The sequence below is a fragment of the Hemiscyllium ocellatum genome, chromosome 10, assembly GCF_020745735.1.
Source record: "Hemiscyllium ocellatum isolate sHemOce1 chromosome 10, sHemOce1.pat.X.cur, whole genome shotgun sequence".
NCBI lineage: Eukaryota > Metazoa > Chordata > Chondrichthyes > Orectolobiformes > Hemiscylliidae > Hemiscyllium > Hemiscyllium ocellatum.
Genome location: NC_083410.1, coordinates 87,570,221 through 87,586,440, shown reverse-complemented (window position 1 = coordinate 87,586,440; position 16,220 = coordinate 87,570,221). Strand labels below are relative to the sequence as shown.

The following is a 16,220-nucleotide window of genomic DNA, read 5'->3' as shown; positions in this document are numbered from 1 at the left end:
GCGAAGAAATATCCATGAAGGTACCAACTACTTCAAGCTGAGTAGAAACCAAGCAGAAACGGCATGCAGAATCCATAACATACCATCCTCCCACCCGTGGCAGTGTCTGAGGTTCAATGATTGAACTGTTCAACCACCACAATGGAAGCATCACCCTTGATCTTGAGTGAGTGCCAAAGAAGAATTTGTTAATGAGGAGAAATGGTCTCCTCTGAAAGGAGAATCTGTAACCAGATGGCACAGATTTAAGATGACTGAGGCAAAGGCCTAGTGGTATTATTGCTGGACTGTTAATCCACAGGCTCTGGTAATGTTCTGGGAACCTGGGTTCAAACCCCACCACGGCAGATGGTGGAATTTGATTTCAATAAATATCTGGAATTAAAAGAGTTTAATGATGACCATGAATCCATTGTCAATTGTCAGAAAAACCCATGTGGGTCACTAATGTCCTTTAGGAAAGGAAATTACCATCCCTACCTACGTGTGACTCCAGACCAGAGCAATGTGGATAACTCTAACTGCCCTGTGGGCATTTAAGGATGGGCAATAAATGCTGGTCTAGCCTGCAACACCCTCATCTTGTGAATGAATAAAAAAAAAACTAGAGGGGAAATTTTTTTTTGAAAACTTGCATTTGTTACAATCTTGTTTAGACTACCTGAAAGATGGCAGACAGCACATTCAGTAGAAATTGTGATTGAAACAAAACTGACCTCTATACATAAAAAGGAAGTACTTCAACAGGTATGATGGACACAGAATTGGAAGCTTGATGTTTTAATGATGATGGATCAAAACTCTCCTTCTGTGCTAATGGACTCTTCAACTCTATACCTCTCCATTCATACCATAAGCATAGAGCACCTCTGTTCTAGAAATTTATACTGTGAAGTTGGATTTTGCATGCAAGTCATAAAGGTTTCATCACACACTCAGCAGCTGTAGGAACATGTGGCAACATGTGCACATATTTAAATGCAGGAAAAAAATGTTACTTCCACATATCCACAGGTAGGACTTACCCGGCCATGATAGTTGCTGCCCAAAAGTGTCTGCAGTAGAAGAGGGATCTGAGCTTCCAGGTGGAGTTTTTGGCACAAATCACTGAGCTCCTCCCTGTCCAGGTAACCCGTCCCTGTAGTGTCACAGCTGTCAAACACATCCTTAAGCTGTAACACATATTTGTTCTGCTCTGCTTCATCCATCCCATAGCACCGTCCAGCTGCAAGGGAACATTAAAGAGTTGATGAGAGTTTAAAAGACGACAAGTGTCGGAATTATATTCCAGTGAGTAAAAGGAATATTACAAGAATGACAGCCATCCCTAAATCAAAGATTATTCTTTTTCCAGAAAACAAATAAGTTTTCCAAACAGGGATAGGAGTGTGTGGGAAGACCAGGTTACCAGGTAGAACAGGAAATTCTTTGCATCTGTGAATTCAAAATTACTTGCATCGATGTGGGAGGAGATCCAAAAAACTTCCAAGCCAACAGTTCTAATGATATGTTTGGCTTCAGATTTAAAACTTTAAAGGCCATGGAACAAAGTAAAACCACAATCCGAATAAAATACACTGAAGATGCTGTATCTGCACGAACATTGATTATACAAAAATAAATTTTTCAGAAAATCTTTGGCAATATCTTAAAACTATTCAACACTGCTGATATTTCATTATACACAACTTTAAAAAGATAGCATTTTGATTCCTATTCCAAACCTGCCTTATTAAAGTAGACAAGAGTGAAACAAAAATGAGTCTGTGCTTGCAGAAGGAAAATAATTTAGTTTCTTTACAAACAAAATAATAACTCAAAAAACAGCAAGCTCTCCATCCTAATTCAGTGCTAGATCTACACACAAAGTAACACTGAGTTAAACAACTCAAATCCCCAATGTTATGATCCCAGCTGACGGCAATGGATAAATTAGATTTCAGACACGAAATCTGCCTTCACAACTTTTACTTTTGCAAATTGGTTACTGTGATGGTCAACCATTGGGTAAGCTCTCACAAGGCTGCCAACATATTTTGAAAAAAGAAACTAAATTTATTACACAAAAGTATTACAATACAAAGAAAGCCAAACTAAGTTAGCCTTTCTACCTCTGTATTCACACCATGGTTAAAATTAAAGCCTTCGAAGACCCTCAAAATTAAACCCAATAGTTCCGAACCAGACATTTTTGGATAACCAATTCTCAACACTGGTTAGTACCTTAAACAAAAGATTTAGCAATGCAGTAACTTCAGTACAACAACATTAAACAACAAAGTATTCTAAATGATATGTATGTTTAAACCCAATAACATTACTTTACAACCCAATCACACAAAAAAAAGACAGACACGACTAAGTAATAAATAAAAGAAATTAACAAAATTGGCCAGATTACTTAAGTGGTTTTTCACAATGTGTTGTTCCAAAAACATTGACTATTGTTTCTTGATGTTGATCAGCTTTTCAGCTCACTCACAGGAACTTAATTTGATTTGATTCATAGTAGTTACATGTACCTAAGTACAGTGAAAAGCTTTGTTTTGCGAGCGGTACAGGCAGATCATAGCAAGCAACAACACGCAGATAATAGTGTGCTTAGATAGAGCGAGGTATACAAAGCTACTGCTGCACAGGAGGTGCACAAAGCGAGATCAATATTAGCAAGAATGGCATTATTTTACATTAGAGAGGTCTATTCAGGAGTCTAATAACAGCAGGGAAGAAGCTGTTCTTGAATCTTTTGGTGCATGTGTCCAAGCTTCTGTATCTACTGCCTAAAGGTTTAAAGAGAGCATTACTGGGGTGGGAGGTCTTTGATGATGTTGGCAGCCTTTCTGTGGTAGTGAAAAGTGTAAGTGGAGTCCATGGATGGGAAGTTGGCTTCTGTGATAGTCTGGGCTTGTGCATACAACTTTGTGGTTTCTTAGGTCCTGGGCAGAGAGTTGCCTTACCATGCCATTATGCACCCAAATAGAATGCTTTCTATGGTGCATCTGTGAAAGTTGATAAGGGTCGTTATTGAATGCCAAATTTCCTAAGCCACCTGACAAAGAGGAGGCATTGCTGTGTAGTCTTGACCATTACATCTACATAGGAGGTCCAGAACAGATTGCCTGTTATTGTCACTCCAAGGAACTTGACACTCTCCATCCTCTGCACTTTCGATGTAGTTAGAGATGTGACCTCCTCCTTTCTTCCTGAAGTCAATGATCAGTTCTTTTGTTTTCCCGGCATTGAGAGAGAGGTTGTTATCATTGCAACATGACGCCAAGTGGTAATACTCATGACTTAGCTTCTATTCTCCAAACTACCAATAGCTGATAACTCTAGGTTAGGCAGAGAGCTTTCAAATCTTCATGCTGCAACAACAGCCAATTTTTTCTCCAGCTAACACAATCCAAAAAGCAATTGAAAACTCTGGCCTCTGTCAGACTGACTGCCTTCCCATGATGTCCCAGTTACTATTTAGCATCTGCTATTTGGTACAGCACAAGGTCTCTCTCAGACTTACTGGAACCAATCACAGGTATTGACCTGCAGCAGCTATCTGCTTAAACAAACTGCTCTCCCCTATCATCTGTAGAACCTTTTGGTTAATCCACAATTAACTTAGCCTGGCCTCACAAACAAACAACAGCTTACTTCTACTGTTTCTTTTTAATTGTGTGTGGGATGAACTGCCCCAAGGAAGTGGTGGAGGCTGGTAGAATTACAACATTTAAAAGGCATCTGGATTGGTATATGAATATGAAGGGTTTAAAAGGGATATGGGCCAAATGCTGGCAAACGGGACTAGATTAATTTAGGATATCTGGTTAGCCTCGACACGTTGGATTGAAGGGTCTGTTTCCAAGCTGTACAGCTCTATCACTCTTCTGCCCACAGTCAACTGGTCATTTTCAGCTCAGTTCTCAACTTGTAGCTCCAAACCAAAACTGATAAAAGAATAACAATATGAAAAAAAAATCAGTGAAGGCTCTAAAAGAAGGGAAATTAAAATAGCTATTTATATAAAAGGTATATTGAAAAGATTTCATCATAAACAGGAAAAATATTCAACCCATATTTCCCCAACAATATCCTAAAAGTACACTCAACCCCAGTGAAGAATCACCTCTATCTTCAACCTCAACTTTCTTATTGAACTGACAAATTGGCAAGCATTTCTATTCAGTGATTTTTCTATACATTCATCAAAATGTTATTGGCTCTGTTCTGGTCTCTCTCTCTGAGGCACAACGCCACCGAATCAAACTCATTAACCTTTCTCACTAAACTCTAAGAAACAAACAGAAGGCGTTGAATATGTTTATGTGGCTGAACAGCAGATCTGCTGATATGGTTCTTTTCTTTAGAACTACCACTTGCTTCTGGCCTGGCTTTTCATAGGTCAATAAGCAGCAATTAACTTACCAAGTAGCTTGTTGAGTCATTTAGCTTTAATTGTGATTTCTTTAACTCTCCTTAAAGCACAGTGGCCTTGATCTTAATCACTGTAAGGACTTGCTACATATCAATTTGTATGTAAAGATACACCATGATTAGATTCCAAATGCCTCAATGATTCGGCAAAGAGGCAGCTGAGAAGGAAGCAATCCCAGGACATCAGATCACACTACCTTTATTTGTGAGATTATACTAGTATTAATAGATCAGCTCTGCCTGAAACAATATCGCAGCCTGGCACTACAAAATAGGATCAATCAGAGAACATGCTGATGTGACAAAAGGTGTCTGTCATGTGAAGAACTATGAAGCAAGAATCAAGAAGCTGTTTTTTAAAGTCATTCTGGCCACCTGTAGATAACAGAACAATAATTTAATTAAAATTGGACAAGATTTTGCTGAGACAAAATAAGTAAAAATACAAGATTTGGAGATTATAATTCTTTCACCTTTACTCTTAGTACAGTACTGTTTGTCAGTTCTGCAAATTAATTTGCACGATGCTGTGCTACCAAAACAGTAATTTAAAACTCTCAAACTTATGGTAAAAGGAAACTTGATATGTAGTGTAATGGAAAATTAACATTTACTGTGAAATCTGAAAGAGAATACTTCGCTAAAATCTAACACTTTGCTAAAACGAACACTTTGCTAAAATTTTAAGTAGACAGCCTGGCTTTGCTGGATACTGCAAGCAGACAGCTTGGCCTTGCAAGTCTTGCAAAACAGTCAGATTCAGTAAGAGTCAGGGAAAACATAAGCAATCATATCAACCGCCGAATGTTCTCAGTTCTTGTCCTTGAGCGTGTGATAAGGATACGCGAAACGTAGTATAAAAAGAGTATGTAAAAGCTGTTCAGCCCTTTACATGTGGCATCTTGCCAACTGTATTGGGCCCTCTGCAGAGGTTACAATAAAGCTTTTTCTTTGCTCTTGCTAGCATTTGAATAGAGTCGATTTAACTTCCACAACAGTAGCATTCTGCAGTTAAGATGATTATGGTGTTTCATTGCTGGGATGCTGGCTCCTATGACATCCTTTCCTGTGTTGGTCTGTTTAAAATGTTTCACTTTCCCCTCCACTATATATTCTGATCATTAATATCAAACGATTTCAAGAAATATGCACAGGAATCAAAAACCACTTCTCTACATTCATTTTATGAATGATATGTCTTTTTAAATTCACTTTCAATATATTTTGTTTCAATTACTTCCTATATTAATGTGATACATTGAACACTAGTGTATTATATTACCTCTCATATCTGCAATTGCTAATAAAAAGGTTTAGACACAGTAGCACATTTTTAAAAAGCTGAGAGGTAAAAGTACAACATTTTTGTCACAACATATCCATTTCATTTTTGGTTTGACTAGGAAATGGATGTTACATGGCACTATTAAATGTAGATCAAACTCTTAAAAGGTAGAAAGATAAAAATAGCCTGAAGCAGATGTCAAAATCTAGACTGTTCTATGTTGAGGGAGTGGCACACTGTTGGAGGTGTACCCTTCCAGATGAGATGCTAAACTAATCTGCTTTCTCAGTTAGAAATTCTATGTTCAAACAAAAAGCAATATGTTTTGTTTCATGTCCAGATTAATACTTATCTCAACTATTTTTATTTCTTAAAAAAAATTACCTGGATATTTAATTTATTATCAGATAAATTAACTGCTCTTCCAAAATCCATTAAAACATGGATGTACTCCACTTGCTGTAACACACTCAGACATCCCAAAGATATATTCAAATATTTGTTTGTTTCTAGTACTTTGTGAAATCTACTTTGTAATAATTCCACAGGAATCCAACTTAGTTTTCAACTTGTCATTTCAGTTTGCATGTGTCAAGCATTTTTTTATGTTTTGCTTGCAATCAAGTGATATTCTCACTAATATCCTCAGCAGAATTTCCGATCACAGAGACTGGTAGATAATTATACCTTGATAACAAGTGTCAGAAAACTCTCTGGTCTAGGCCAAATCCCAAGCTCAACCAATGCTTAGATCAAATGGTGGATCACTGGATAGTAATAACTATGAGCAGAGTTCTAGTTTAATTTTCCATTCTGCAACACACCTTGGGTCAAACATTCAGCTAGGGTCAGGGAAATAGGTTCGAACAGGGAACAAAAGAAAACTGCATTTATACAGCACTTTTAACAGTGAAACATTACATCCTTTTGAAGGCTCCTAGAAATCAGAAAATTGATATTAAGCCAGAGGAGACAATAGCACAGGTAACAAAACGTTTGGTCAAAGTTTTAATTTTTATGGAGTAGTGTTAATCAGGTAGTTTAGGGAGGGAATACCAGAACCTAGAGTCTACAGGAGGTGTTCCAAAACTGGCGCACACCTGATCTACACAAGAGAATTATCCATTGGTGGATTTGAGGATCAGCACAAATATTTACCCAGGTTTTTCCTTTAATCAATTTTTCATTTCACATGTATAAAAATAAAAGAAATTAAAATATTTTCCAGTGAATGTTTGCTAACCAATTGTATTTTTCCTTCAAACACAAGAACATATGGTAATGGTCTAGTGGATTGGACCCAGGAAAGAGATCTTTGATTTCCAGCCTTTGATACAAGCTTACTCGCACAGGTCAGAAATCTCCTCAGAAGACTCATTCACTTCCAAACTTTCTGGAAATGAGCTGGTTATCCAAAGTAACATATGACCCAAGCAAAGGAGCCTAATTTCCATACTCAACTGATTGGAGAAGCTGGCTAAGCAATTGATCACAGTGTGGTTTCTTGAGACCAAGGGACACCTAGTTAGAGATGGCTTTGGAAGAACAAGTGCTACTGACTTCAACTGGCGACATCAGGCTTCGGAAAACCCCACGACTCCAGGCTGAAGTGTGGGGAAGTATTTCATTTGCCCTGCAGGCAGCAAGCAGCCGAGTCATTTCAGGATCCTGCTGTTGCTGACTACTAAAGAGCTAAGTAGAACCAGCAATGCTGTTCATTTCCCAGCACCACTTCAGCATGGGCACACTCACCAATTTAAGCAAGAAATTCACAGTTTGTTTTTGTAATGAAGTGTAACTATCAATATCACAGAATCAGAAAATTTGCATATGATTTAACAGTCCATTAACAAAATATATCTACATTTGAAAAAGTACCAAAAAAATTCACAGAGGTTGAAAAGAAAAGTACTACATGCAATAGAGAAACAGATCAGCAAGACATGACCAAAATGATGGGTTTTGAGAAAACTTTTAAAGGTGAGACTGGTGGACACATGGAGGACCACAGGCAAATATTGGAGGCAATGCCATTAAATAAACCACATCTAGATAAGTTAATTGCAGAAAAGAGAACTGAAGGAGCTGAAGGATGCAGCAGGAGGGAATATAAAACTTGGAGGCTTTTTACAGATAGGGGCAGCAAGGCCATGAAGGAAAATGGTACGAATTAGTCATTTGATGTTAATATGTAGAGGGGTCAAAGGGAAGTTAGTCAATGACTAGTCAATAGAACTTCACACAGGACAGATACTACTGTATTAGTTGCTGCATTTTGAACAAGTGGCATGTTTTGGAAGGTGGGCATTTTTGTTTTTAATAATCAAGGACTGAGATCTCAGTGACAGAGGGGCAGCAATTTTTTAAAGGCAAAAATAGGTGATGGGAATTGAAATTTAGTTTGGTATCAACTAGTCAAAGGGGTTAGTAAGGATACGCATAGTTTGTTTTAGTCTGTCTGAGTGGCCAGAATGCAAACTTGAAATCAGTGGTGGAGAACCACAGGTTAATAAAGGATATCAGCACAGAATGATTACATGTAAATGTGTCTGACGAACCTGAATGAGTTATCTTATGGACCATCTGATGATGGTAATCCATAGATGCTGTACAAATGGGGTTAAGGATTTGTCCCAGACATTGGTACAAAATGAGTGATATGAGGGAAAACCATTTCACACAGCCTCCATTGACTCTAGTGCATTTGAATACCTAATGTTATGGTTAAGGAACAGCTTAGGTGATCAAACCCTGTCCATTTTACATAAGTTCCCATATCAGGTTTTATACCTGCAGATTTCAAAAGTAAGTTTGGTGCAAAAGTGGTTTGAAATACAAGAAGTGGTGAATGGATGTTTTTCTGAGGGGAGGCAAGGTGGATTTAAGTCCCATAGGACTTGGTATTGCTATCACGTTTTACCTTATTATATGAAAATCTACATCAGTTATATATGGTCTTCTTCCAAATTGTATGATTCTAAAGGAGCAGAGTTTATTTTTATCTTTTATCTGTTTTTCATAGAATGGTGTTTAGTGACAGCAAAATAGCAGATAGTCACTGGCAACAATTAAAACAAAATATTTCTGAATGAAGTGAGAAAGAGAGATATTTTGGGTAGATAATCAGCAGGATCGTATATGAATAGGAAGGGTTTGGAGGGATATGGGCCAGGTGCTGGCAGGTGGGACTAGATTGCGTTGGAATATCTGGTCGGCATGGACGAATTGGACCAAAGGGTCTGTTTCCATGTTGTACATCTCTATGACTCTATAGCCAACCAAAGATTAGTTGTCTAATTATGCAATACAAGAACATTAGGATTAGGATCCAACATATTGGATAACTGATGACTCAAGTATTCAGCTAACACACCAACCAGATCAGAGACTGGGAATTCTGCGCTGAATAACTCACCTCCTGACTCCTCAAAGTCTGCCCAACACCTAAATGGAATAAGTTAGGAGGTGCGATGGATACTTGCCTGACTAGATAGCTCCATGAACATTCAATAAGCTCAACTAACACCATCACATACAAAGCAGCCCACATGACTGACATCTCGTCCAGCACCTCAAGTATTCACATCTTGCGCCACTGACACACAGTGGTAGCAACAGGCGTCATCTGCAACAGCTCACCCAGACCATTTTCTCAGCATCTCCTAAATCCATGATCTCTACCACATAGAAAGACAAGTATGCCAGATACATGAGAACAACACCACTCGCAGGTTTGCCTCCAAGCCACAAATTAGCCATTCCCTCGCTGTCCCTGGATCAACTAAGTCCTGGAATTCTCATACAAACAGCACTATGGATATATCTACATCACATGGACGACAGCATTTCAAACAAGCAGCTCATCACCTCTTCTCAATGACAATTACAGATCTGGAGACTAGTGATGCTCACATCCTATAAATTAATAAAATGATTTATGGGGTAGAAACTTACATCAGATACTGGGGCAAAGCAGGCACTATGTGACCAATATAAATAAAACTGACTGACAGACACAGAATATAACTAGCAGCCCATCCGATACAGCCTGTTTCACACCACTGTCTAGAACAAATTTCAACACCAAGGCACCTATGCTCAAAGAAAAAACTTCATTCATCACATTAATGGCAATTAGCAACACTAGGTCATTGACTAAGGTGTGTATTTTAATGCATACATTTTGTAGAATGTTTGGGTATTAAAGTTAGTATTGAATAGAATAGAAATTTATTGTCACGTGTATTTTTACATGAAAAATACAGTGAAAATGTTTATAAGTCACCCCACCACAGCATTGACATCAATGACAGAAGTCATATATAATTATTGTTAAAACGAGATATCAAGATAAAGTTCATCACAGTTTGGTTAACGGCTGCTGGGCTTGTGGAAAGCAATTAATGAATAGTGGAATACCCTGAAGACACAGCCAGGACAAGACCTCTATGCCAGTCCGGTGGACTATTGGGCCAGAAACATCCAAAGAAGGCCATCATGCTGGGCCGAGACTGTCACTCCTGGACAAGGCTGTTTGCTGGGCTGCTGGAATATCTGGACGCTCAAGATGAAGACCATCCCTACATAAGGCCAAGACTTCCACACCAGCAGACCACCACATTGGGTGTTGATGATGGATCTTAGCGAAATGTCAACTCCCCTGTTCTTCTGATGCTGCTTGACCTACTCGACATTTTATTGATTCTGATTTCTAGCATCTGCAATTCTCTATCTCCATGAGACCGCCTTTCCCCTCCTTTAGATGCCCAGGCCTAAAGTTATTAAAAAATAATTCAATTTGTGCGCTGGAAACATGGACAGCCAATTGACTTGAAAGGTGGCATGCAATTAAGCAAAGTTTGAGAGTGATCAGTAATGATCAAACAAGTGAAACAGGGCTCCACAAGTTGCCATTTAGAGGACTGTAGGACTGGAGGGGAAGTTATGACTATAGAGAGAAGTTAGTCTGTGGTGCAATTTAATCTCTAGGATGACCACTAAACACAGGTATAGTAGTAACTTTCCTGATATGAAACAGTTAATAATATTGTGGTACCATCTTGTTTTAAGTTACATTATAAATCATGAAAGTTATTACAAAAATTGAAACGTTTATCAGTTGAATTGAGTGGCTTTCAATTTGATTCTTTAAATATTTGATGATTGAGCCATTACCATAAACTATTACAGTTTGAGTCCATTCATCCATCACATTATCAGAAGTTATCTTATAAACTATATAAATAAATACCTTGTTTAAAAGCATTCAAATCAGAGTTCAGATATATATTGGAAACTCTAATGTTTTAGATGTATGGATCAAGATTCTCACATGTTCTCTAGAATATAATATTATTTATCATGCTGGACATTACATTATTTTCTTTCCATGGAATTCAGAGTCTTGTACTTTTTCTGAAAATCTCCAAATTATTTTAATACTAGAGACATCATTTGGAAATGAAAACTAAAGAGACTAAGAAATAAAACGCACAAGTGTTTCCAAATCGAACTGTAGTTCAAGATATATTGTTTGTACAGTCCAACTCATTGGCTGTGCAGACTGAACAGAAAAGGAGACGGTGGAAGGGAGAACATAAATCAAGGAAAAATAAATAACTATTGCCTTTTTTGGACCAAACTAATTTTCATATTCTAATATTATTTACCTTTTAAAGATAGCTATGGAAAAACTGGACTTTTTCTTTAGCAGATCATTGCTAGTTTGAAATTAAAGTTAAAAAGAATTCCTGTGGAATTTGGTATTTTCCCAACATGTCAGTACAGAAACAAGCCTATTCATGTATAATGGGAATTATTTTACAGACTTTGGCATATGGAGACTTCATTACATTTTGCACTCCAGGCTGTGCATTATCTGAAGACCCATAAGCACGTGGGCATTTAGCAAAATTTTGTCATCTAAACTAAAATTCTCAATAGAGCTTCAAGTGAATTTTCTCCTTGGTTTTTCGCAAAACTGTCATACTATCAAATACCTTCTGCTACTTAAATGGGGAAAAAAAACTGAAAGAATCTTTTACTCCTAATTATATTAATTCCTCAAACCCTTAATGATGCATTCACACTGGTACTGTTATACAAAATACTATAAAGCTTTATGGTGTCACCTCCAGCCAAAAGTGGTATTCAGGATAGTAAATAACATGAAACAAAACAAAAATCCAACTTTGAACTGGCTTTTAAAGTGAACTGATGTTTGAATAGAGTCAAACTCCAATGTTTGTTTGTTTCCTTGATATACTCCACTGTACAGAACCGAACTGCATTTGTGACTATGTATATTCATAGATCTTTTCTGAATAACGTGTATTTTTAAAATAAAAAAAGTACGATTCCAGGCTGAAGTTAAATGGGGGTCCCTTCAGTTATCGGACTCTCCTGGTGCTTGAAATGCATGCAAGTATAGCCTGGTTCAAGAAAGATATGCCTTTGGTTTGTTTGAAGAGTCAAATTCGAATGTTTGTTTCCTTGATATGCTAATGTCCCGGACAGAACTGTGTTTGTGACTGTATATAGATAAAAATGTACCTTCATGAATAAAAGTATATTTTTGAAATAAAAAGGTGCGACTCCGGATAGGTCGGAGAAATGTCAAAATTTCAATGTTTGTTTTCTAAAAACAAAGACTATACAGAACTGAGTTAGAGCATTTGTATGGATTTACAAATGGTTTGATGAGAAAAATATATATTTGAAATAAAAATGACTCAAGACAGGAATACAACATTGTTTTTTCCCCCTCTCAACAATAGCAGGTCGAATTCTGCTTATTTTTTTACCTTAGGATCGGTAACGGCGAGAAAGCTAAATTTCAAGCCTTAATGTGAAAGAAATTCTGGTAGACAGAACTTTACGTTAAAGAATTTTGGCAACGCGCCCAGCAAAATTCAAAGATGAACTCAGAAACACGTTTCAGCATAGCTGGAGACGGTGCCCTTCTCAAATTCCTGTTTGATTGGAGCAACCCCCAAAAAAAAGTTAGACATACGAGCAAATTGTACATTTTGTTTTTGCTTGGACTGGAGAGCATTTCATTGTCCGCTGATAAAAACGGACGAGGCACGCGGGAAATTTATGAGGTGGGATGATCATTAAATACAACACCTGAAAAGTTTATTTTAAATGAAGGTTTTGAAGGACATGCCTCCCGGCTACAGGGAGAAATAAAACCTTTTTTTCAGAACGGCGAGGGAGGGACAGACAACGCTTCACCATGGGAACCGAGGCAACTCTTCAAGTGAGCCCTTGAATAACTTAACTGTTGTAAATATTCGTGTTTTAAAGGTTCCTATGAGAGCCACTTACCGCTTTTTCTTTCTTGCCCTTGCTCTCACTTCACTTTACCTTCTTCCCAAACCTCTCGATCATGCCTCACTGAATAAGACTCAGTGATCTTCATGGCTCCATTGTATCTCGTGTGTTGATCGGTATCGCCGTGATACTTCACCACCTTGTTACAATGTAGCAAGCGAGTGTTACTCTTCACCATTCAATCAGACCGAGGTTCTCACCTCTGAACTCCAGCAAGTATAAACCAACCTCTCCTCTCCCACTTCACCTCCAGCACAGGAAGCTGGGCAGGGTTTGCAAACCATCGTCCTTAAAACTGTGCTTTACTGATTGCAGCCCCTGCTGGCTTGGAGGAACATCACAAGAAAGTGTTACAGTACCGAAGGAGGCCATTTGGCCCATTGTCTCTCACAACATTCTTCCTTTGTGAGTGGCGGTCTAATTCCATTTTGAATAAAACTTTTGACATTGCCTCTACCACATTGACAGGCAGTTTTTTTTTAATGTCACCTTTTCTAATTTTGCAAATCTTTTTACATCTGCACTCTCCACTTCCTAATACAGCGGTGACCCCGAAATCCGAACGCCCTATTGTTCGAACAACTCGGAATCCGAACAATTATTTTGAGAAAACTTTGCCCTAAAATCCAAACACATTTTCAGAATCTGAACACCACGTACCATTTGGGTCGCACATTGTTTGTTCAGTTTGTCCCTGGAAGTAGTCGTGAAAGCATCTCTCGTGCGTCCTTCACTAGTTTACCTCGTGTTTTCACCTTGATTTGTGCTGGTCTTTTAAATGATCACCCTTGTGCATTCACCATGGCACCCAAGAAGAGCAGTGTAGCAAATAAAAGTAAGAGGAAGTCTGTGAGAACGACAATTGAGTTGAAGATAGAACTTATCGCTAAGCATGAGAGCGGTACGCATGTGTCTGATCTCGCTGCCATGTTTGAGATGCCAAAATCGACCGTGTGTACGATTCTGAAAAATAAAGAAGTGATAAAAGCAGCTGATGTGGCAAAAGGTGTTACGACTGTGACCTCTAAGAGATCAAAGTTTATAGAGGAGGTGGAAAAACTCCTCTTAGTGTGGATAAACGAAAAACAGTTGGTTGTGATCCCATCTCTGAGGGCATAATTTGTGAGAAAGCCAGGCTCCTGTATGCTGATCTTTAAAAAGACGTGCCTGGAAGTAGTGCTGATAATGATGAGTTTAAGGCTAGTAGGGGGTGGTTTGAAAACTTTAAGAAGAGAACTGGGATCCACAGTGTTGTTACACATCAAGAGGCTGCTAGTTCGAATGTGGATGCAGCGGCAAATGTTGTGAAAAAATTTAGTGAGTTTGTGAACACTGAGGGGTATGTGGCACAACAGGCATTTAATTGTGATGAGATAGGCCTCTTCTGGAAAAAAGGATGCCAAGGAGGACCTAAATAACTAAGGAAGAGAAGTCTTTACCAGGCCATAAGCCAATGAAAAACAGGCTTACTCTCTTGTTGTGTGGTAATGCTAGTGGAGACTGCAAGATAAAGCCTTTGCTTGTGTACCACTCCGAAAATCCATGTGTGTTCAAAAATAACAATGTTATGAAGAGCAAGCTTAATGTTATGTGGAGGGTAAACATGAAAACATGGGTTACCAGGCAGTTCTTCACTGAAGGGATTCATGAGGAGTTTGCCCCTTCTGTGAAGGCTTATCTTGAGGAAAAGAATCTACCCCTGAGGCTCTTCTTGTGATGGACAACGCTCCTGCTCATCCTCCAGGCTTGGAAGAAGATTTGGTGAACGAATATAGCTTCATCTAGGTGAAGTTCTTGCCCCCCCCCCCCCCATACCACTCCTCTCATCCACCTATGGACCAGCAAGTTATCTCAAATTTCAAAAAACTGTACATTAAGGCTATGTTCCACAGATGCTTTGAGGTGACAAACGAGACTGAACTGACCCTCAGACCTTTGGAAAGATCATTATAATATCCTCCATTTCTTAAGAGTCATAGACAAAGCATGGGTGGAAGTGTCTCTGAGGACAATGATTTCTGCCTGGAAGAAACTCTGGCCTGAATGTGTTGCAGGGAGAGACTTTGAAGGCTTCAAAGAACCACCTGTTCTGCCTATTCTTGTGTTTCTGGGCAAGTCCATGGGCTTGGAGATGAGTGAAGAGGATTATGGAGGAGTTAGTGGAGGATCACAAAAATGAATTCACCACAGAATAACTTCAGCACCTCCACAAGACACAGCAAGAAGAAATGGCAGAGTAAATTTCTTCATAGGAGGAAAAGGAAGAAACATTTCCAGTGCTGAAATTAAGGAACTGTGCTTCCTGTGGTCTAAAACACAGGCCATTGTTGGAAAGTGGCATGCTAACAAGGCAGTGGTCAACAGGAGTATAAACATGTTCAATGACAATGTGATTAACCACTTCAGAAAAATTCAGAAAAGTCGCCAACACCAGATAATTTTGGAAAGGTGGTTCTCTAAAGAAAGCTTTCCAGCACCACTCTAAATCAACTGCTGTGCTTTTCCAGCACCACTCTAATCTAAACTCTGGTTTCCAGCATCTGCGGTCATTGTTTTTACCTCTAAAGAAATCCAGTCCAGTGAGCCCTCTACAAGTGGTCTTAGTGTTACGACAATGAAGAGGCAAGGAGAGCAAACAGCAGAAGCCTAGTTACCTGATGTTATTATGGAAGGTGACTCACCTTCCAAGCAGTAAACCCTCTCCCTCCTTCCTCCTCTCCAGCTTCCACATGCACCATTAGCACTCCTCACTAAGGTAAATGAAGTTATTTTCTTATTATTATTACTTGATATTTAGGTAATTTACTCATCTTATTTTACCTTTAACCATGTGTATTTGCAGTTAAAACTGTCTTGGAAATGTTTTTTATTGGGTCCAGAAACAGATTAATTTACTTTTTCCATTATTTCCTATGGGGAAAATAGTTTTGGAATCCGAACTTTTCGCAATCCGAACAGCCTCCTGGAACAAACTAAATTCGGATTCCGAGGCACCACTGTACTTTCGCCACTTGGAGTATTTTAGATTAGATTCCCTACAGTGCGGAAACAGGCCCTTCAGCCCAACCAGTCCACACCGAGACCCACCCAGACCCATTTCTCGCTGACTAATGCGCCTAACATTATGAGCAATTGAGCATGGCCAATTCACCTGATCTGTACATCTTTGGAC

The 16,220-nt window shown here is 38.7% G+C and overlaps 1 protein-coding gene across 5 annotated transcripts in view; it reads right to left on the bottom strand.

The window, feature by feature from the left end:
* Positions 1–13,295, bottom strand: part of ninl (ninein-like) — a 145,136-nt gene extending 131,841 nt beyond the window's left edge. For all 5 annotated transcript variants that reach the window (XM_060831713.1, XM_060831714.1, XM_060831715.1 and 2 more), the window contains exons 1-2: positions 13,043–13,295; positions 1,026–1,225 (exon numbers count right to left, since the gene is read on the bottom strand). In XM_060831713.1, the coding sequence (XP_060687696.1) occupies positions 1,026–1,208 (183 nt within the window). In that variant the 5' untranslated portion in view covers positions 1,209–1,225; positions 13,043–13,295. The remainder of the gene's footprint in view (positions 1–1,025; positions 1,226–13,042) is intronic.
* Positions 13,296–16,220: the final 2,925 nt, after the last annotated feature.